Source organism: Pelodiscus sinensis, chromosome 17 (assembly GCF_052426305.1).
Source record: "Pelodiscus sinensis isolate ZL-2025 chromosome 17, ASM5242630v1, whole genome shotgun sequence".
NCBI classification, from domain to species: domain Eukaryota; kingdom Metazoa; phylum Chordata; order Testudines; family Trionychidae; genus Pelodiscus; species Pelodiscus sinensis.
In genome coordinates, this window is record NC_143068.1 from 32086235 (window position 1) to 32109384 (window position 23150).

At 41.2% G+C, this 23150-nt stretch overlaps 1 protein-coding gene and 1 long non-coding RNA gene across 8 annotated transcripts in view; both read left to right on the plus strand.

The window, feature by feature from the left end:
* The window catches only part of ZBTB46 (zinc finger and BTB domain containing 46), a 111023-nt gene that overhangs the window by 17690 nt on the left and 70183 nt on the right, over positions 1–23150 (plus strand). For all 7 annotated transcript variants that reach the window (XM_075900979.2, XM_075900976.2, XM_075900978.2 and 4 more), the window contains one exon: positions 13234–14203. In XM_075900979.2, coding sequence (XP_075757094.1) covers positions 13267–14203 — 937 coding nt within the window. In that variant the 5' untranslated portion in view covers positions 13234–13266. The remainder of the gene's footprint in view (positions 1–13233; positions 14204–23150) is intronic.
* On the plus strand, positions 14210–18350 carry LOC149523478 (uncharacterized). The gene is made up of 2 exons (XR_016347057.1): positions 14210–16225; positions 16529–18350. It is a non-coding gene; the product is annotated as an uncharacterized LOC149523478 (long non-coding RNA).

Consider the following 23150-nt stretch of genomic DNA (forward strand, 5'->3'; position numbering starts at 1 on the left):
TATTTGTCAAGATTATAGTCAAATATATTAGTTAAGATTTACATTTGAGCTTTTAAACCTGCAAATTGAGCATGTTTTTGAATATCTAGTATAAACATTTTCTTAAATAGTTGTTTTGGAAGTTCTCTATCATCTATCTCATCCCTGAAATTCTCTTCCATACATACTCCCACCTGCCCCTCTGAAACACATCCTTACAAAAATATAGTCTTTGCTTCTAGAGAGTGAGCTCTTCCATTGCTAGCACGTGAGTGATTGCTGGGAATCTTCATCTGTCAGCGCTTTAATTCTGCTGCTTCTTCTGATCCATTAAGTAGGTGGAGGAACCCAAGCATAGACACAATCTTCTTTTGTTTTTATGTTTTCTGATTGCATTTGTAGTAGTGTAAGAACACACTTGTGCCTGGATTCCTGTACATGTTGTTTTCCCAGTGTTCTCAATGAGATCCATGTGAAAATGGTAATTACCCTGTGCTGTGTTCTGCAAACAGAAGAGTTGAAAGTGTGATCCAACCTAGCAGAGTTTGTCTGCACTGGAATTTTAACCATTTTGGAATGCTGGTGGAGGTGAGGATATTGGCAGGGGATAAAGGAAGTAGAAATATGGGATTGTGTTCATTTAATTTTACATAGTAAACTTTTGGACTCAGATTCAGTTCTTCCTTAATCTGTTAGCTAAATCTATTTTATCTTGATGTCTCTGAGCAACACCTGAATTTTTTTGTCTGTATTCCTGTTAAGCTTTTCCCTGAAGTGAGCTTGGACTGGTAGGTGGTTCTTAGTATGGCATATATATCATACACTAATAAGTTTTATGGTAGCCTATTATTTCGTAGTAGTATTTAATTTTAAACTAGCTAAATTATTTGTACACTTTTTTTGCTTGGCTTTTGTCCTAAAAATCTTTCTTCGGGATCATGACTTGGATTGATCAAAGAAGCTATAATCTATGTTTTTTGTTGCTGTTTTTCTTCAGAGCAAAGGAAACAAAATGTATCTTAGAATTGTTATAATCTGTCTCCAAGATTTTTCTGGGGGACAGTTGTGTAAATTTACCATGCACCCACAAAGTGCTTTTTCTGCCTGTCATTTTATTCATGACTAAATATATATACCCTTTGATTTCAATTTGGCTAAATCTTAATTGTGGGACTAGTCATAAGCATAACATTGACAGGATTATACATATTTCCCATTCTAAAGGATGGTTCTATCTTAACTGATGATTTTTCAGTTTTAGTAAGGCTGCTATTCTATCCTGAGGTCACATCCTTGTGCCTAGGTATTGGTGTAAGACCAACAATTTTTGAATTGCTTAGATTACTTAGCACACTGAAGATAAGATTAGCACAGGGTTGTGCCCTTAAGGTTCTAACTTTCAGAGGCTAATTCAATCTGTAAATACAATATTTTAAAATAAAGCTGAGTAGAAACCAGCTTACATTATGATATTTGAGGTGAAGAGAGACTATTACTTGGGTGGGGCAGGGGACTCAGTTGAAGCAATAAATATGATTTTTCCAAGGACTTACTTGGCATTGAAATACTACTTCTATGAAGTATAGAATATTTGGTACTCAGAGGTTTAGAATTCAGTGTGCAATTTAGAATAAATATTTAAGATGCTTTTGTGGGCACAACCCATTTCTTCAAACTCATGATACCATCTACATGTTTCGTTAGTCTTTAAGATGCTACTAGGCTATTGGTTGTTTTTTAAGTTTTTCCTATTACAGACTAACTCGGGTACCCCTCTGAAGCTTAAGATACTTTGTCTATTGTAGGTAATGTTGTGGAAAGTAAGATGTTTAACTGTGTTGGCCACCTTTTAAAGAGATGTATTTCAGGGAAGTCCTTCATTGTTGAACTTCCACTGGAAGCCCATTCTAATAAAACAAACAACCTTAAGTAACTGCCATTTTGATAGTTTAGTGGGATTTCTAACGAGTTATGTATTAACGTTTTAAGCATGTTTCAATAAGAGTTGGTATAGTTTAAGGAGGCTACCAGATTGAGGGTTCTGAAGTTTACAGCTTTGATCCTATTGTGTTGTTTAATAGATAATGACTATTTCTCATTTTACAAAAGGTGGATTAGAACATGTGAGCATGACAGTCCTTAGGCTTACACAGGATGTTATTTTCTCTGTCAGATCAGGCTGTATTTTATTATTTTGTTAAAGAACTAAAGGAGAGAATTCTATTGTTCACCAACCGATTACACTGACTTGGTTCAATTGAGTGTATCTGGAATTTACTAGTAAATGCTGGAAGTTGAAGAACTAGGTGAATTCTAACAGCACTTTAGATTTGTATTTTTAATATTTAGTTTCACACGTAGGCTGTAAAATGTGATCAGCGTCACTCTGACCTATAGCTTTAAGTTGATATCTGGTTAAATAAAATTTAAATCTGCTGAGGTTTAAGAGTCCATAGTTAGTTTTACTAGTATGTATAAGTCCTTTTTTTGTTTAGAAACAATTTCTATTCTGTTTTTGCAGCTTATTTGTTAATATGCTTTCAGTAGAATCAAATTACTATATTTGCACATTAACTTGTGGAGAAAATATGTTCAGACTCCAGTTATTGTTTCAGTGGGGGAGGATTTGTCAGGGTCCCTATAGATGAGCTTTCATGGTTCACTGGCCTTTTGGGAGGCAGTGTTTTGTCAACCTTTCTTCATCAGAGGACCAGATTTTTCCTTCCCTTGGAGGCCGTTCTAATAACGGATAGATCAATCAGAAAGGTCCAGTAGAATAGTGAGAGACTTTCTGTTTTGGAGATTGGGGATGCTTTCTCTGCTGTGTCCTTATCTGTTTGGTCTCTGGAAAGTGAGAGGCTGTACTCGGCAACTAATATGGTCATTGTGCACAGTCATGCAGAACAGTGTTACAATTTACCATATTTTGAAGTTAAGCCCAGTAAAATATTAAACGCTTTGAATGGAATATCTAATACATATCTTTTAAACCACTGGAGATGAACTCTCCAAGGCTTAACTATTTTTATCAATTAAAATTTCCTCTGCTCAGATTGGTTAGCAAGTTAATTTATTCTCTTGTAAAATAAAAATAGTAGTATGAAACTATAAATATCCTGATCTCCATAGTATCTGTTGTCTACTATTTTCACAATGTTGTATAACTGCAATGCTTCTGTCTTTCTACAGTGGATTTTTAATTGTAGGATTACTAAAATTTGCAGCTGTTTGGTGGTGGTTTATATCACCCAGACAGGGTTTGAGAGCTTGCTATTTATTTATTCCTGGTTTCTTTCAATGGGTTGTAACATTCTGCAAAGTGAAAAATAGTCTAGTTAATCCTACTGGTCAAAGGTACCACTAGTTTCAGTTAATTTTTTCACTTCCTAAACCAGCAGGAGACTTGTAGTCACATAGGCTGCACCCATTGTGGGAGAGGACTATTGCATACCTGCCATGGAGGGAACCGTTTTCTCCTTAGCACAGTGTTTCTTTGGAGTATTGCCCATTTTTCAGTGTTAGTTTGAGGTATTATTCCAGGGCCACCCTAACCTGATTTCCATGCATACACAATTCTGGATTGAGTGAAGTGGTGCTTTAAACTCTGACTAGCCACTCGCGGTGTGGGTTGAGCTAGTAATAGAGTGGGAGCTCAGTTATTTTGTGCAGCTCAAATATTTTGCAGCGTGACTGCTGTCATGCAAACTAGGCTAACTTTAGTGCAGTTATTGTGGGCTAACACTGCAGTGAAGGTAAAGCTGTGGGTTAGCTGTTAGTATCTTATGCAACTATCCTAGGAATTCGGACAGTCTGTTGTAGATAGAGGGCTTTGGTTGGTGGTTTGTACCATATTAATGGATATTTTGTAAAGGTGTTGCTAATTTCTTTTGCGGAAGGTCTGTATCCATTGTGACTCCAATGAATACTTTATAAGCAGGAAACTGTACAACACTTCAAACTTGAGTATATTCTGTTTGACGCTTTTCCGAAAGGCTGGAAGTTTGAATATGATAGTTCAGTGTTGGAATTGGATTGCACAAAGTAAAATTCCATGGATTTAACGAGGAATACATAGTAGCAATGTTCCCACTAACCTTTTCCATCTATGTGTGTGTTTTTTTCCACCCACGTGCAGAATTAATTCTTTATGTGCACCACCAGTAGAAACAAAAAACCTAGCTTTGGGCTCTGCTAATCAGCTGGCTCTGATCTCTCCCAAGTGGCTGCACAAGCACATAGCTTACAGGGAACACTGCATAGTAGCACAAAGTTTGTCGAATTTATGTACCTAAAATTTTAGTGACATCACATGAGACATTCTGGTGAAATGGTCTGTACAGGTACATTAGCCGATAAAATGGGATTTGGTCAGGGAAAAAAGGGCTAGCAATCTCAATCTTTATAATGTTTTTTCAAGGGTACCTCACATTGGTCAGGTTAATATGTAGAGAGAAGGACTGAATGAGGATAAGTGCCTGAGAAATTGGAGCGAGAGGAGACTTATGCATACACAGTAAACATGTTCTGTCATAAGAGAGTACCGGGATGCAGCTCAGAACCAAATACCACAACTGTGGAACATTTATTATCAAATGATCCTTTGGTAATCCTGCTGGGGCTTTCTAGTGGAAGTGGTCACACACAAGGAAGTGAAGAATTACTCTCTCATCTGCTAGTAGATGCAAGGCACTGAAAACCTTGGGGGAAAAAAAAAATAGTCCAAAGCTAGAGGAATCATTCAGAAGTGTGGGAGGTTATTGTTAAGGAAAATTGATACACCAACAATGTACCCATAAATATAGACAGAGGAAAATTGATACTTAAGTATTTTGGTTACAATTTCTTCAGTACTTAAGTAAACTCACCTGCCCCCGAAAGGAACGCTTTCCAACTTCGGGTATTAACAGTTGATGAACTTGCCTGGTTTGTTAAATGTGTAATCAGAAGTTTCTCTACGTTTTACAGAATTCCAGAAACAACATGCTATGGTAGTATGAAGATGCTATGCTCACTCTCTAATATAGTAGCACCCTATTTAATAGGGATGTCACAGTATAAACAAGCAAACGGTTAACTGATGAGCTTGGGTTCATCAGTTAACCTTAAGCAGCATGGGAGTGCAGGGGATGGGGGAACCGGTGCTTATGGGGGAGGGTCAGGTTTTAAGCCAGCTCAGGTGGAGCTCCCCTCCCCGCCCCCACATGTAAACACTTATCTTCTGAAAATTTCAGTAGGTACACGTTTACCAAAATAAATTAAGTTTAACATACCTACTATTTAATCATCAAATTTTTCATTTTATTCCTGTACATTTCTCTAATTGTCACTGTTGGGAGATTTTGTCTCTGATATTTACAGGGCAAGGATTTGTAAACTACTTAACTTCCAAAATAAATATATACAGTTTGAACAAATATTTTAATAGTATCAATTATATGTAAGTAGGAAATACTGTTTTGTGACAAGTGAAATAGAGCTACAGAATGTATCTGCCAAAAGAACCAATACATCTTTTACTTTGTTTCCAATAATAGTGTGGACTTTTCTGATCCAGAAGTGGAACTTGTTTGTTTTTGGTATTCTATTTTTTGTCTGAGAGATTATTAGGTTTAGCCTTTGTTCTCTGCAAACTGAGAAACTCTTCATATCTTTCATTCTTTCTTTAAAGTCTGCTTCTTTATGAGTTTTGGGGTATCTTGACATGAAGATAGCTATACTAACGTTTGGTTATAGATTGAGCCTGTTTGTAAAATGAGGCCTTAATCTCTGATAAATCCACACAGTCTTTTTGGTTAACTTTGTTTCACACTGACTTTAATGGGACTACTAACAATATGTAAAGTTATGCACACGGGCAAATATTTCAAATTTGAGCCAAAATTATAAAGAGCAAGACATTTTTTTAAATACGCAGGTTACATCGCACAAACAAGTAAAGGCTTAGTTGAGAATAAATGAAGCTGTGGATATCTTTATATTCAATAAAAATAGATACATTTTCAAGAGCCTTACAAACATTAGACTTTGAAGAATTCAGTCTTGGCAGTGTGATTGGTAGAGCACACGGTGGTGGAGAGGGCAGTGGGGGGGGGGGCGGGAGGGAGGCCAAAGTACAGGATTAAAATCCTCCTTGAGGCAAAGTTAGAATAATGCTAATCCATGCACCCAATAGTAAAACTTTCAAGTTTGTTAATTTGAGACCTGAATTATAATACCCCGATGCAGTGTCTTTTTAATTATGTTCCTTGTTAGTGAAATCATTTCAGAAATTGAGAGTCAATTATTATTCTGGTTTTGGAAATCTTAGCTGGGTTAGTAGAAATGTGTTAGACACATGTATGACTTCATCTGGTATTTTCATTTTTAAAAAATCTGCCATTTTCTTCAAAACTAGGACTTCTCTTATTAAATATTTCTACAGGTTAAACTTCTCTAGTTTGGCACTCTCTCTGCTCTGGCAATATCCTTATACCAGCATGATTTCAGTTAGCCAGATGTCTGCTTTTCATGGGCCAGTAAGAGATCAGGAAGCAGTGGAAGTGTTGATGCTGCTGCTGGATAATATTGACCTCCCGTGGTCTGGCAAATTCTCCGGGTCTTCACCGGTCAGGTTTCGAGGTTGCTGGACTGTTTCAGGAACTGCATTACATGTAAATACTAAGTGGAACTCAGGCCTAAATAATCCGGTCTCAGTAATTTAAGATCTTATTTAGAGTACAGGTTGGACCTTGCTGGTCCGGCACCCTTGGGACCTGACTGGTCACGAATGAGGGGATTTTCCAGACCAGGGAAGGTCCCTCTCCTTGTGGCTGTATTGCCACCGGGTTAGGGCTTCAGCTTGTCCCTGCTGCTGCCTCAGTCCCCCAGGGCTCTTGCTGGCCTCATTGCTGCCCTGGGGCCAGAGTGCCGCAGCTGGAGCAGAGCTGTTCAGCTGCCTAGCTCTATGGCTGGGGCCAGAGCTCTGCGGCTGGGGATGAGGGACGGGGCCAGAACTCCGTGGCTTGGGCTGGAGCTCCCTGGCTGCTGCTGAGGATGAAGTTTCCTGGCTTCTGGAGCCAGAACATGGCTGGAGCTCCCTGCCTGGGGCTGGAGGTCCATAGCTGCAGCCAGGCTAGAGCTCCCAGAATGCCCCACCATGCCATCTGTCTCTCTCCCCCCTCCTCAACACACACACACTCTGGGCTCCCAGCTGAGTCGCTGGTTCCCCTTACAGAGCTCTCTTCTGGGAGTCTGGTCCTGGAACATCTGTGGTCCATGCCGGCCCACAGATGTTGCTGGACCAGGGAGTCCTGATTAAAGGAGGTACTACCTGTATTAAAAAGAGCTTTGGTAAACTCCAGTTTTCTTATTTTTTGTCTATGGGATGATCCATTTTTCTAAAATTGACTTCTACTCCACAGTTTATTTTTCTTTAGTCTCTGGTGCTCCCATTAGTTGTTGAGGGGGCTACGTTTCTATACAACATCTTCCATTATTTCGCTTAAATAGGAATATCTAATCACAAAGGAGGGTAAAAAAACAAAATCTTAAAACCACAAAGCAATATGTAAAACTGGAACATGGGAGAGGAGGACTTTGAAGCTTACTGAATTATTAACTACTAGCAAATTGCCTTACATTTAACTTGTGCTAATTCCCTAATGATCCTTGACATAAAACAGATGCTCTAGTTTGACATAGATAGACAAAAAACTAATTCTTGTGAATTTGAGGCATATTTAATTTTCTCCTCCAAAGACCTCTTACATAAAAAGTAGAATGGTGTTCTAAACATGGTGAATGTGGAACAAAGTGTATAAGGTGACAGGATCTCTGACGTACAGATCGAGTAATTGAACTCCAGTAGTCATACTGAACACAGATTTTCTTACTATTGTCCAGAGATTTGAAGGTGATAGATAATATGGAATTCTAGTTTTGTGATGGACTCTAGTCCTCTCAAAAAACATTTTTACTGCCTTGTGAACTGGTGGTAGAAAGTAGTTTTTTGTCTCCTGGCTGTCACTCCCTCTGGAAATCCCCACAAGAAGTTTCTACAAAAACTGAAGATAGCAGTCTCCAGGTTTCCTTCAATATAAGGACACAGGAATGAGAAATTCTGTCTTTCTTTCCAGTAGCAAGGTGTTACCTGTTTTTTCCACTTTTCTTTTGCAGCTATACTGCCTGTCTCAGACTTACTGTTGTGTGATTTTTGTTAGGCTCAGAGTTAGTGTTCCTCCTTCCCTCTCAAGTATCAAAGAACCCAAGGACTAGAAAATTCTCAGTATGCAGCACATCTCTTTGCATGAAACATAAGCAATTTGTCTTCACTTTCAAGGAATTTCATGGCCTATTTCCACCCTACCTGTCATGCCATTCTCTATCGAGATGACTTCTGCCTTTGATCGGTCTGCTGATGGCACCCTCCATTGCCAACTCCATTAAACTTTCAAACAAGCTCTTTCATGCCTTTGCCTATTCTATCCATCACACTTAGGAGGAGCCCCACTCCTCCACCATCTATAAAGTTACTTCATGATGCTCCTTCAAAACCTTTCCATGGTACATAGAAAAATTTGATAGCACATCAGTGAGATAACTGCTGAGACTGGTTATGCTGACCAATATTGTCTCATTGTTTCCTTTTACTGTATTATTTAGTGTTATCCTTGGATTGTAAGATGTGTGAGACAGAGACCATCTTTTTGTTGTGTATGTTCTACCCATAGTGGGATGCTGGTCCATGATTAAGATTTTTAGGTGCTACAGTAATGCAACTATGGTGCTTTTGCAGTAAGCCACCTACTATGGCCCTGCACAGCCTGGTTTCCGGTACTCTTTCCACTTGTATACATAATATTTGAGTAGAGCCTTAACTCAGAGCAGAATAATTGAGCTCCCTCACTTTCTTTGGGGGAAATCTCCACTCTAAACTGACTTTAGCTCTCATGCAGTCTGTCTGTAGCTTGACACTGCCATTTTAGCATGTTGGTTTTTCAGGTTTGGAGAAATATTACTGTCAGCCTTCCAGCTCAAGATTCCTGGCAGATTTGCATGGCTTACAGTGAGAAGAGCCTGTCCCACAGGGAAACGTTTTGGGGGGGAGAGCTCAGAGCTTCAACATCAAATGTACCTTCCAACTTTCCACTTCCTCTTTATTGCCCTTAGAAATATGGGCAAGCCAGCTAGGATCATCCAGCTTCTGCTCTACTTTTGTTAATGATTCTTTCAGCCTGCCAGGGTCTTGGTGATTGGGAGGGAAAGTACTACTTTGTCCTTTATTGGTAGACTCTAGAATCAGGTAAGAACATACTGAACAGAAAATAGTGAAATCCAGTGAGAAGTGCTCCTCATCTAGGGAGGTTAGCAAATGCTCTGTGCATAAGGACAAGGCTAGTAAACATTGATTCAGTTTAGTTCTAGGGGCTTAGTCTTAAAGGGGCCCAGTTAAAGAAGCCCTGCTTGAATTAAAAAGAGTTTCTTTTTTCACATTCCTGAGGAGACTGTTATATTACTGCAGACCTTAAGGAACCTCTATAGACAAAGCAATGTGTGAAACAATAGCTCACCTTTTGAAGTCATCAGTGAAAGTGTGATTGTACGTCCTGTTTTTAAAGGCACGACTCTGTATTTAAGCTAGCCAATAAGTGTCCCACTTTTTTTTTTTTTTAATGGGCACATTTTTCTGTATTGTTTGTGTCCCATCAGTACTGGTGGGTCCTGCTGTCGCCTGAATCCCTGTTCGCCAGCCACCTACCTACCAGCAAAGAGTGGGGAGGGGAGAGTGTTCCAGTGGCTGAAGGCTGGTGGCAGGGCTAAGCTGCAACACACGCTGGACCGACCCCTCCCCCTGCTGGTCCATCAGCACAAGATCCCACTGCATGCCAGATCTTGGACAGTATGGCCTCTGCCCCTCATTCTGTTTCCAGACAGCAATGGTTATGCACTGTGAGTTGTGGTGACTAGTGAGAGCAGGCAGGCAACAGGCAGCAGCCAATTTTGTGTCACCTCTGCTGTTCACCCATTGGCCCTTTTACATGTTCCTCCTCTTGCTGTCCTCTACCTCCACCTGCTGCTCCTCCATATGCTCCCTTGCGTGGCATCCCTCTCCCAGTGCTGCATAGAGATCCAGTTCCTGTATGGAGTGCTTAGCTCACCAACAGACTGGCTAGCAGGCCCCTTCCCTCACAGCCACTAGCTGAGTGGACACTCTGGGAATGCCCAAGACTTTCCAGCCCAAGGTGCTGGCCAGGAATGGGCAGGGAGGGTTAGGTCAGTCAGTCACCTCCCGCGTGAGAGAGTGGCAGGGGACTGTGTGTGTGTGTGTGTGTGTGTGTGTGTGTGTGTGTGTGTGTGTCTCATCTCTCATCTCTCATCTCTCACCATGTGAGCTCTAAAACCATAAAAATAAGATAAATAAAAAGAATCCAATTACACAGTATTTCAACTTGATGTTAGTCAACTTGATGATAATTTGAATATTTGTACTTCACAGATCTGATTGTCATTAAACTCATTTGAATATGAGTCATTTTACCAGGTGTCCCATAGTCAGCACAGGGAACCCTAATCAGAGAGATCTTATAGCATATCATTTATCTGCTTTTCCCTCTCCTTTTTTTCCCCTTAAAGGATTACTGAAAGATTGTACTTCAGTAATCCTACTCCTCAGACTCTTAATAAATCCAGATCTGCAGTGGAGAGCTAAAACTCACTCCTTTCAGCCATATTTCAAGGAGAAACTTTTATATCTGTTGATCTAAAAGAATACCTCCCCATCCCAATTTTTAAAGTAATTGGTGGTGATTTAGTTTTGAATACTAGCTGCTTTCATGGGAGGGAGAAGGAATTCAGGCAACACCACTTTTTATACAGTGCAATGATCACTTGTAAGGAAGGCACTCAAAGTGAGTATGGTAAAATAATTCAAATTTTCCAGGCAGAGGAATAATCTGCCTTTGCCATGGATATTTTGTTCAAGCCTTGAAACAAGGAGCTTCTCTACTTCCCACTGAGTGTTCTGCTTTGCAGAAATATGCCAAATATTCAGTTGGAAAAAGCTGAAGTAATTATAATTGCCCATACTTACTGGGGCAGCCCTATATCTCTAATATCTTACTCAGATACATAGCACTTTCAATACATTTTCATGGGGTTGGGGAGTTTTCTGTTCGATCAAGGTTTAGTGACAGACGCAGGACTGTCAGGACTTCTTATTTTACCTCACCAAAACAATACCTTCTGCCTTATAATGGAGGCTCCTATATGTTCACAGCTATTAAACAATTAGATACTAATTTATAATTCCATTGCAATGGATGTCAAATAAGATCAGTAGACCGGGTTTGGGAGAGTTAAAAATTTTGCTGGAGAAACATTAAAATAATTATGAGATTAGAAACACACAAATGAGATTGTGAATACTGATGTGTGGTATTAGGGAGGGTGGAGGGTTGCTTCATGTATTCCAAATAACTTTTCTGAAGATGGAATTATTTCACCTGAGAGACAGTCAAAGATAATGTGCATAATATCAGTGGAAATAATTCTCTCAGGTCCCTGGAAGGAGAATACATGTCTGGCAGAAACTGAGTGGATAATGAGCTTAATTCCTGGTATCACAGAAGAAAAATCAATCACTCTGTAAGACAGAGGTGCCTAATTTAATGCTGTATGGAAACCATATATGAACTATGTCCATGTTGATATTGTAGTATTAAAATTTAAATAGTCGTTTATCACTTGTCTTGTGAATTTGATCCTATTTGAATTATGGAAAAATAACCTTTTAATTGTAACAATCTTGTTTTATGAATTTCTTTAGAAAAATCAACTTTTAATATTTTGGCTGTTTTAAGAGGGGAGACTTCTTGTAGTTAAATGTGTGTGTATATATATATTTTAAATTACATGTCAGGGATTATATATAATATACAATATATGGTGTATTGTATATTATATTCCCTTAACATTCTTTAATTTAAAAAATTGAATTTAAATTAAAAATACAGTTATTGATGTTGGCAAAGCTAGTAGCATCATCCAGTCTTGGTAGGAATCTACTGTAAGGGTTTGCTGAATTGGTGATTAAAAGTCCAGGTTTGATGAACAAATACTGTTCTCGGAGTCTGAGAATCCTTACTAAGCATATGTCCACAGTGTCTGGTAAACAGAGTGTTTTAGTGGCCCTGTACTGAAAAAAGTATGGTTATACAGAGAATAAATCAAATCCATTCAAGTTCAAATATTATTGCTACAGGATACTACTCAGTGGTTTGCATTATGTATGTAAAATCCTGTTTAATCAGTTAACTGGTTAAACGTTATGTCTTAACTGGTTAACCACTTAAATGGGGGTGGGGGGGTTGTTCCAACCCTGTTGGGCTGGAATGGCCTTCCTGCCCACCGTGGCCCGGATGAGTGGCCCCTCTCTCTCACTGCTGCTCTGTCTGGGCAGGAATGTCACCGCAGACAGGGGCTGCTCCAGCCCCTGCTGGTTAACTGTAACCAGTAAGCATCATCCAGTAATGGTGATGATTACCAGTTAATTGATTAAGCATTCACATCCATAGTTTGCATTCATTAAGTGTTTCAATTCTAGCTCTTTATAGAGTCTTAAATGGTAAAAACTGACAGGTAGTTTACTAGGACAGGTATTTTACTAGGACAAAAACTGACAGGTAGTTTACTAGGACACAGAGCTTGTCTACAACACTAACATGTTGCATGTTAATTGGACCTTGTTGACCGCTTGTGTGCACTAAAGATTCCCTAGTGTTCTGTAACAGTACTGCTTGAAACAGTCCTATGTTAAAGCACACTAGGGAACCTTTAGTGCACACCAGCAGGGTACTCCTGCAGCAATTAATGCACATATCACTGCACTTTTAAAAATCTTACCTCCCATAGTGTGTTATCCAACTGTGTAAACAAGCCCTTATTAACAAACTTTTTCAGCATAATCCTGTAGTAACTTAAAATATAGTTATTGGTACATGTAAAATAACATTTGAGATATTCCTGTATGATGTAGAATTGAACTTTCACTCTGATTTCTTTTAATGTGAATTATTTGAATACTAGTATTATGGGTAAGATTCATCACATTAGGAACACACAATCTGTGTTGGGCAGTAATTTTTGTTTTATGATAAAATAGTCCTAGAAGAGCTTTTAGTCTGGTACAGTTTGAAATCCTTTCACCAGTGCTATTGACAAAATACATTCTTCCCATTGTTTTGTGTTTTGAGGTAACGCTTTGCTTACTCTCTTCAGAGTCTGTGGACGAGGAAACTGGAAGATTCCCAAATGAATAACCGAAAGGAAGATATGGAAATTGCCTCCCATTACCGTCATCTGCTTCGTGAGCTCAATGAGCAGAGACAGCATGGCATCCTCTGTGATGTTTGCATTATAGTGGAGGGGAAGATCTTCAAGGCTCACAAAAACGTTCTGCTCGGGAGCAGCCGCTACTTCAAGACTCTGTACTGCCAGGTTCAGAAAACATCTGATCAGGCCACTGTCACTCATTTAGACATTGTAACTGCACAGGGCTTTAAAGCTATCATTGACTTCATGTATTCTGCTCACTTAGCATTGACCAGCAGAAATGTTATCGAGGTGATGTCTGCTGCTAGCTATCTTCAGATGACTGATATTGTACAAGCCTGTCACAATTTCATAAAAGCGGCTCTTGACATAAGTATAAAGTCTGATGCCTCAGATGACCTTGTTGATTATGAACTTGGGGCTGCTTCCAGCAGTAGTACAGATGCTTTGATTTCAGCAGTGGTGGCTGGTAGGAGCATTTCTCCATGGTTAGCTCGACGAACAAGTCCAGCAAACTCTTCTGGTGATTCAGCCATTGCTAGCTGTCATGAAGGAGGGAGCAGTTATGGAAAAGAGGATCAGGAACCAAAAACAGATAGCCACGATGACATTTCATCCCAGTCTCTTTGGTCCAGTGACATGGGCTATGGGTCTTTGCGTATCAAAGAGGAGCAAATTTCACCTTCTCATTATGGAGGGAATGACTTGCGTTCTGCCAAGGATAGTGCAATACAGAACACTTTCTCAGAACAAGGAGCAGGAGATGGCTGGCAGCCCACAGGACGCAGAAAGAATAGAAAAAATAAAGAAACTGTGCGTCATATTACACAGCAAGTAGAGACTGACAGCAGGGCAAGCTCTCCAGTGCCATCTTTTTTATCTGCCTCCGGATGGCCATATAACAGTCGTGACCCAAGTAAGAGGGTTTTTTTTCTTTTTCTTTTCAAATGTATCCCTAATTGTTACAGAATTGATGTCCTAGTCATCTCATAAATATTTATGAATGAAATAGTAGCTCAAGTCAGATCCTTGATGTACATCTGTTTGTCACCAAAACTCCCATTCTTACTAGGAGTGTTAAGGTAAAGGATTGAAACTGCCCACCTATTAGAATAGTCATTTCAGGTAAAGGTTGAGGAGCATGGGGTGTGTAGAGTAAATAGTCTTTTAATTGCTACTGCATGTACTCTAATCTCTGCAGCTTAATGAGACTACTGTTGCTAACATTGCCTGTGAGGTACCTACATGAGCACCAATTTTAGTTGTACGGCCTGCTTAGATAACACTGTAGTTGTTCCTCTGTAGAGCAGTAGACAGATGGCAGTTAAGGACAACGTAGCATCCACGTTCCTCCTTAATCTAATATCAGCCAAGTGTTTAGTGGCTTTAAGAATGGAAGTCCTCCATGTAGCTTTATTATTAGTTTATTATGAATAGCTGCAGTGTTTCAGATGACCAACTTCAAATGCATTGTAAGGGAGACAAACACTCTCTTGGACCTTTTTTAAATCGTCATCCTTGTTTATCTTTAAAATCATGAGGATTGTCCATCTACATGTACTATATTCACCAATTATATAGGTTCAAGAATAAATATTTGCCTGTCAAAGTTATGGCCAAGATTTTCAAAAGAGGCTCCGGGCGTTACACTCATTGAAATTCAATGGCACTATGGTGCACAACTCCCTTGGCATTCTTTGGAAATCCTAGCCTGTCATGAGTTATTAGCAAAATCTGTGTTACTGCATGCTGGTAGGTAAAGCCAGAAAAGGGGAAGAAGGGAGAAAGAGAGAGATGAATAAGTAAATATGATTACATGCTTTCATATATCTTGTAAAAAACAGAACTATAATTTTAGGGAAAAGATTTGATATATTTGATGATACTTGAAGCTGAAGGGCAGTATTAATAAAAGATTTGAATGTTAAATGTTTTGAAAAGTCAAATTAGATGGAATGGGTAACAGTCTAGAAATATTTTTGGATTTATTTTGTTGTGTGCAGCAGCAAACTTGCATGTAATTTTGATCATTCTTATTGGTTGATGATAAAAGCCTAAATTATTTAAAATTTTAAAACCAACAATGCCAAATAACCTAGTGATAATATTGGATTATAATGATTTTTGCATTTATAGTTCTCAAATTTCAGGCTTAAATAAAGCCTGTTGTTCCCAGTTAAGTGCATATGATGTTGTTTAAGCGTAAGTATTTCTGGCTTGCACACCACCTCATAAAAAGCACTCAAGCATTTATATTATCCACAATGTGGACATTTTGGACTGGTTTATAGAGTAAAATACAAGTATGCTGGAATGACTGTGAAAGTGGAACTGCAAAATTAATTGCAGGGGTATGTTCAAGGATTGTTTTAAAAGTACAGTTGTCTTAAAACATATGTCAGAGATATTCAGTGCACAATATAAGAGCTTCTGCTGTTGGAATTGATAGGGTCTGTGTAATTGAGTTCTTCATTGTTAAGGCACTGAACATATTAACTTGAAAATGGTCACACAAACACCCTCCACCCAAAAAAAGATTTCCAGCATTGATTCAGTGCAGTCCTCAGCATCCACGGAAGCAGACAACGGTCCAATAGTTTAACGCAGCCTTAATATTTTGTGTATTAACACTTCTCTCGCTACAAAGATTTTCCTGCTGCGCAACAAAATGACATCATCAGGTTCTCTGGCTGCTTTTGTGGAGGGTGGTGGAGGTTGGAGAGCACAGGGCGCAGCCCCTAGTATGCCCTATTTACTGAACTTTTAAAATTCAATCCTTTTTAAAAACCTACAGATTTCAGTAGTGCCATTCAATCAGATAGAGAAACTAATTAGAAACAACCTACAGTACTTTATTTTTGGCATTTCGCTCGCTCACTTTGGACAGTGATCAATAAACAAATGGTGGGATTCCAGCACAGATAGGAACCTAGGGTATGTCTACACTACCACCCTAGTTCTAACTAGGGTGGTAATGTAGGCAACCGGAGTTGCAAATGAAGCTCGGGATTTGAATTTCCTGGGCTTCATTTGCATAAAGCCAGGCGCCGCCATTTTTAAATGTCCGCTAGTGCGGACTCCGTGCCGCGCGGCTACACGCGGCACGGAGTCCGCACTAGCGGACATTTAAAAATGGCGGCGCCTGGCTTTATGCAAATGAAGCCCGGGAAATTCAAATCCCGGGCTTCATTTGCAACTCCGGTTGCCTACATTACCACCCTAGTTCGAACTAGGGTGGTAGTGTAGACATACCCCTACAGACATCTTTCTGGTTGCTGCTCTACAAACACTATGGCCCTGAATACAGGCAATCTTGCTGAAGAAGGGAGGTATCTTAAGGCTGGCCAGCCCATGGTATCCCTTCTTCAGCCAGCTGGAGAAGTGATCAGAGACTGAATTCTCCACCCTTCACTGTTGCAGAAGTGATGTTGCTCTTTTGCAGCCAGGACCGGCCTCCGGGTGCACGGTGCATGTGCGGGCCCGCCCCTGGGGCATGTGGGCGGATGCACAGCGCATGTGCTGCCTAGTCAGCCCAGCCACCGCCAATAGTGCGCAGCCTGAGACAGGCTGCGCCTGGCCGTGCAGGGCCCTGTGGCCGCGGAGGGAAGGGCGCTGCTGGCTGGTGCTGAGAGGGTTAACACGGCCCCCACCCTGGGCGGCCGCTGCAGCCTGCCGGCAGCTGGGCGTTAACACGGCCCCCACCCTGGGCGGCCGCTGCAGCCTGCCGGCAGCTGGGCACCCCTATAGGATGGCGCTCTGGGCAGCTCCCCGGCTAGCCCACCCCTTAGTCCGGCCCTGTTTGCAGCATATGTGCAACCTCTACACAAGACTGTTTCCTGCCACAAGAGCAAGCAGATTAAATGGTGCTTGACATATTTTTGCAAGAGCACTCTGAGATCCACCACAGTGCCAGAATCAATCCCTAAAAGAGTTTCAAGCAACTGAGACAGTTTTTCTGTTTCATATCTCGTGTTTTTGCTTCCTCTTCCTGGTTACAATTTTATCTTTCATACTTAGGATGCTTGCCAGCTGCAAGTTTCCTTCCTGTGCTCAACTCTGCAGGTACAGTGGATAAAATCTAATTAAATAGGCAATTCACATGAGTTCTCATCTTAGGGTACATCTAGACTGCGGGGGTTTTCCGGGATACCAGAGGTATCCCAGAAAAACTCCGCTACATCCAGGGAATGCATTTGCTCTTCTGCAAAAAAAAAAAAAAAGGTGGAAGAGAAAAAGCACTTTTTTTGGGGAGCCCCATATGCCTTGTTCTATGAGGAATACAGGCTCTTCCGAAAGAGGAAGCTTTCTCATCATTTGGCCCCGTCTAGATGGGGCCAAATGGTGGAAAAGCCTCCTCTGGAAAAGCAATTGGAAAAAGCTATGCAAATGGTGGAGCACGATTTGTGTAGCTTTTTCTGAAAAAAGGCTATAGCATAGGCCTAGCCACAGTTCCAGTGGGTGGAGGTAGGAAGAAATCAGAGCTTAAATGACCACTTCCTCCACTTCTGTGAGTAATAGAGCTTTCTGTCTCAAATAAATATTTCCCATCTCCAGCAGATGGAAGCAGCCCTCTTGCTAGCTACTAGATTTACTAGCTGCTAGGCTTCAGAGCTGTGCTTAGATTAGCCACCAGGATTTTTTTGGTTTCTTTAAATAGGTAATCAGAAAGCTAGTGTCCAAAAATATGCTAAGCACCTCACAAACCTGTAATAGATAAGTTCCAGCCCTGGAAAACTGATCATCTATTGTTTTACCTATTTAGATTATGGCACACGCCCCCGCCTTCCCCCAAGCAAGGTGTTAGAATATTCAGCATGTTTTGTTACCATCACCTTTTAACAAATTCCGGCCCTCTCCTTACTGTGAATCTAATAATCTCCACTCTAATGAAAATAGGGTTGCCAGATGGTTTAACAAAAAATAACAAACACCCTGCCCCCCTCCCCCTAAAAAAAACCACTGGGGGGAAAAAGTCTGTTGGGGTGGGGAAGGAGGGGAGAGACCAAAGTTCTTTAGTAAAAGTTGCACCACTCCCTCCAGTTTGGGGCCATACACTAACCCCCAGTGCACCCACCCCTCCCCGAGCCAGGTCCTCCAGTCCTCTCATCCCAATGCACTCACCCCTCCTCCAGAGCCAGGCCTCCCTACAGTGTCCCCCATCCCAGTGCACTCCCCCCTCCCCCTGAGTCAGGCATCTCTAGCACCGGGAGCACCCCGCCACTCCCGGGCAGAGCCAGGCACCAGAAGAATGGGACGGACGAGTAAGTTAATCTTATTTTTTAAGTCGCTGCTCCTGCCGCCTGGCCCGGTTGCCTCAGCTCACATTGTATAGAAGGAGGCATCACGTGGCCAGCTCCTGGGTCTCTGCTGGTCACGTGGGCCAGAGCAGCGTACAGTCCACTCCCACCCCAGCTCAGCACCCCCTAGCGTGGTGCCCGGCAAGTGCCCCCTTCTGCCCCCCTTCACTACGACTCTGCCGTGCTCCTCACTCCCCTGCCCTCACCAGATGTGGCAGGGGAAAATGGTCCCCACTGGGCTTCCATCTGAGGGAAACAGGAAATATCAGACATTTCACATGTCCGGTATTTTCTGGGTTTTTTTACCAGATGGAGCCTGCAAATACCAGACATCTGGCAACCCTAAATGAAAACCTTTCAAACTGTCCTTAACTTTTTATATAAGCTTCTCTGTCAAGAATCTGAAAGTGGCCTTACCCATTATATTGGGTAAGAAGACCATTATATTGTCTCGCCAGTATGGAGCGTGTTCCCAGTGGAGGCCATGTTCAAAAGTTCCCACCCACAGGCTGTTGAGTAGCCAAACTGCACCACGGGCTGCAAACCAACAGGCCACGGGCCACATGTTGAATAGCCCTGCTTTAGAGGGATGTGTATTTTAGAGTTTCTGGGCTGGCATAGGAAGCGAATGAAATTTATTTCCTTTCTTGTAAGGAGTTGAAGGTAACCTGTACTAATCCTGAAACCTCTCCCTTGTTTTGCAAAAATAATCCTTGTATTAAAACTTTTCAATGCTGTTATGAAGTTGATTTTTGTAATAAGTTATTTTCTGAAATTGTTTGCTAGTGTACACAACTGAACTGTAAAGACCCTTAAGGTAGGGGTGCTTATTTCAGTAGAAAATATACATTCTATTACTAAGGCAGTGCATACTAAAATGGTTCCAAGCAGGCTGTATTTAAATCCACTAGACTGGAGCCTCATACCCTAAGAGTTTGAATATTTTCTGGGTATGTCTAGACTACGTGCCTCTGCTGACAGGCATGTAGATTAGGGTACCCGACATAGTCAATGTCATTAAAATAAACATGGCCACCATGCTGTGCTGACGATCAGCTGATCCGGCGCAGCGAGGCAGTCTAGAGGCAGATCTGTCGGCCGGGGAAGCCTTTGCTGACCGATCCCTTATGCCCTGTGAAACATATTATTTAAATCCCCGCTTCATTGACTATGTCGGGTACCCTAATTTACATGCCTCTGTCAGCAGAGGCATGTAGTCTAGATATACCCTTAGTGAAAAGGCTAAGAAAATAATATTTGTCTGAAAGGGTCTTTACGCAGTTCAGTCTCCCTTTTCCTTCATTGCTTTTGTTGTGTTTCTTTACTGTTTGGAATACTGTAAATTGTGTTGCCAGTCTGCCTTTCTCTTTCCTCACATCTGGGATAAATGTTGCTGGGTTTTTTTCATAATTTAGGATGATTTAATTGTCTGTCTTGTCAATTAATTTTCTATGACATACCTGTCAATCCACCCTTCCCTTTTTCAGTCTGGGGAGAAAATCGCTATGCTATTTCATAGAATACTAGGACTGGAAGGGACCGCGAGAGGTCATCGAGTCCAGTCCCCATTTGCTCAGTTTCTTAAGTGTATGTAGGGTTGCCAGCTTTCTACTCTCACAAAACCAAGCAACCTAGCAGAGTCATACATCCCCTTCCCTGAGTGGCTTGCTCTCCCCCACTTTCAGTCACTTTCACTGGCCTGGGGCAGGGGTGTGGGAAAGGCTTCCAGTTAGCAAGGCAGTGAGCTAACACAGGCTCCCAGCCTGTCCTGGCTCTGAGCTGCACCCCATAAGCATCTGTCAGGTCTCGCTCCTAGGCAGGGGAGGACCAGGAGGCTCCACATGCTGCTTTTGCCTGCAGGCCCTGCCCCTGCAGCTCCCATTGGCTACAGTTCCAAGCCAATGGAAGTGCAGAACTGGTGCTCAGGGTAATGTGTGGAGCTCTCTGGCCCTCCTGCCCAAGAGCCAGAATGGCTGGCTGCTTCCAGGGTGCAGTACGAAGCTAGGACAGGTAGGGACTACCCTGCCTTAACACCGCCGACGGGACTTCGAATGGCTCAACTGGTGATGCTAATGGGAGCTGCCACAGTGCCTTTTTGACCAGGCATGGAAATGTATGCTACTTAGTTGTTCTAGTAACCAGGCAAGGCAAAAGACGTAGGGTTTATGGCAGTTTCTTAAACTGTATTCCGTGGCATACTAGTATGCGGCGAGGCAGTTGGAGGTGTGCTGCAGAGAACAATAGAATTCAAAATGGCTGCCCTTAAAGGGGCAGGCAACCCTTTTTGTTGGGTTTTTTCCCCCCAACCCTTTTTTCTCAATTCCTCCCACCCCTCTCCCATCCCTTTTTTCCCCCCCGACTTTCCCCCCCCCCCAACCAAAAATCCTTGGTGTTCCTCATTTAAAAAAAATTGTTTAGTGTTTCTTGGTCATAAAAAGTTTAAGAAACACGGGTTTATGGCATGCTCCTGTTACTGACCCCTCTACGTTATATTCATATCTTTCAAGCAATAGCGGCAACCACTGTCACGGGATTACTAGATCTTGACTTGTAGAAAAGAAACTAGCAGAGTAACCAAGTGATGTATTAGAAATAAAGTACTCCATTCTTCCTTTAAGGAGGTATTGAGACTTGTGGAAAGACACATGCTCCTTTACAGTAAGTCTTTTCTGACAAAACGTACTGCAATCACAACTTATAAAAGGTAAATTGAGAGCTGTTAGCCTTGAAAAACAGATGTTACTTTTTTCAAATAATTTAAACTCTGCCACTTTTTTGTTTACTACTAACAATATCACTTAGCAGAATATAATGATTTTTTTCAAACCGAAACTGAACCCATTCATTTTCCAAGATACAGAGTCTGTGGAACTTATAACCAAGTTTCAGCAGTTAGCACCCGTGGTACCTGTATTTTGAATGAGGGGCTCTAGTTGTTACTAATCTCCTAGGAATTTAAACTGATATAACTACCATTTGTGGTCAAATTAATCTACCATCACAACTGTGTCATGTTTTCAAGATGTATTTGTTGCTTTTTTATGCCTTAAAATTGTTGGTACCCAAACACTCTTCAGTCAAAACACTTTATGCTGTGCAACTTTTATTATTGCCAATGATGTAGAAGGCTTAGGGCACATCTACACAGTAGGGCTAAACTTGAAATAAGATACACAACTTGAGCTATGCTAATTGAGTCGCTTTAACTTGAAATAGCTTATTTTGACTTTTGACACTGTCTACACAGGAGTTATTTTGAAATAGGGCACTCTTCCCCTGACTTCCCTTTCTCATGAAATGAGGTTTACAGATGTCAAAGTAAAAAGCCTGTTGTTTCGAACTTATTTCAAAATAAAAGGCTTGCTGTGTAGATGTGCACTACTTTATTTTGGAATAAACTGACGTTCTTCTGAAATAATACTGCTGTACAGACATAGCCTCAGTCACCTAGTTTGATTATGACTCCATGCAGTCCTGCTGCTGCTGCAATTGAAGACCTCTGCTGTGGCTCTTCATAAAGACTAGAGAAAAATGGTAGTCATGGGTTTTTTCTTTCTTTTGGGCTTAGTATATGGGAAGAAGTTATATCTACTGGAGTTCTGTCTGAGAATAGCAGTCCTTAATATCCCAAACAAATGGATATTTTTTGAATGAAAGGTTGAGATTTTTTGTTAACCCCAACTCTAGGGTGGTGTTGGGCAAGTAAGGTGTCTAATATTTGTATACAATATTTTAACTCTCTATTGGTATGCCATCAGCTTCACTATGAGGAGACAGTGCCTGTAGGCTACCCACAGCAGTGCTAGAATTTGGTGTTTAGTCAAATTAAATTGTCAAAATATCAACCAGCTGATTCCATTTTCATATAAACTGGAGAGAGAGCGCTAAGGAAAAACATCTGTTGTAATTCATTTAAGCTGCTATAGTAATATTTACCAAACTAAGACAGACTTGTTCTGAAGTAAGTATTCAGTTTGATGTAGGGATGTTAAATTTTGATTAATTGATTAATCATAGAATCATAGAATAATAGGACTGGAAGGGACCTCAAGAGGTCATCGAGTCCAGCCCCCCGCCCTCAAGGCAGGACCAATCTCCGTCTACACCATCCCTGACAGATGTCTATCTAACCTGTTCTTAAATATCTCCAGAGAGGGAGATTCCACCACCTCCCTTGGCAATTTATTCCAATATTTGACCACCCTGACAGTTAGGAATTTTTTCCTAATGTCCAATCTAAACCTCCCCTGCTGCACTTTAAGCCCATTACTCCTTGTCCTGTCCTCAGAAACCAAGAGGAACAAATTTTCGCCTTCCTCCTTGTGACACCCTTTTAGATATTTGAAAACCGCTATCATGTCCCCCCTTAATCTTCTTTTTTCCAAACTAAACAAGCCCAGTTCATGAAGCCTGGCTTCATAGGTCATGTTCTCTAAACCTTTAATCATTCTTGTTGCTCTTCTCTGTACCCTTTCCAATTTCTCCACATCTTTCTTGAAATGTGGCGCCCAGAACTGGACACAGTATTCCAGCTGAGGCCTAACTAGTGCAGAGTAGAGCGGCAGA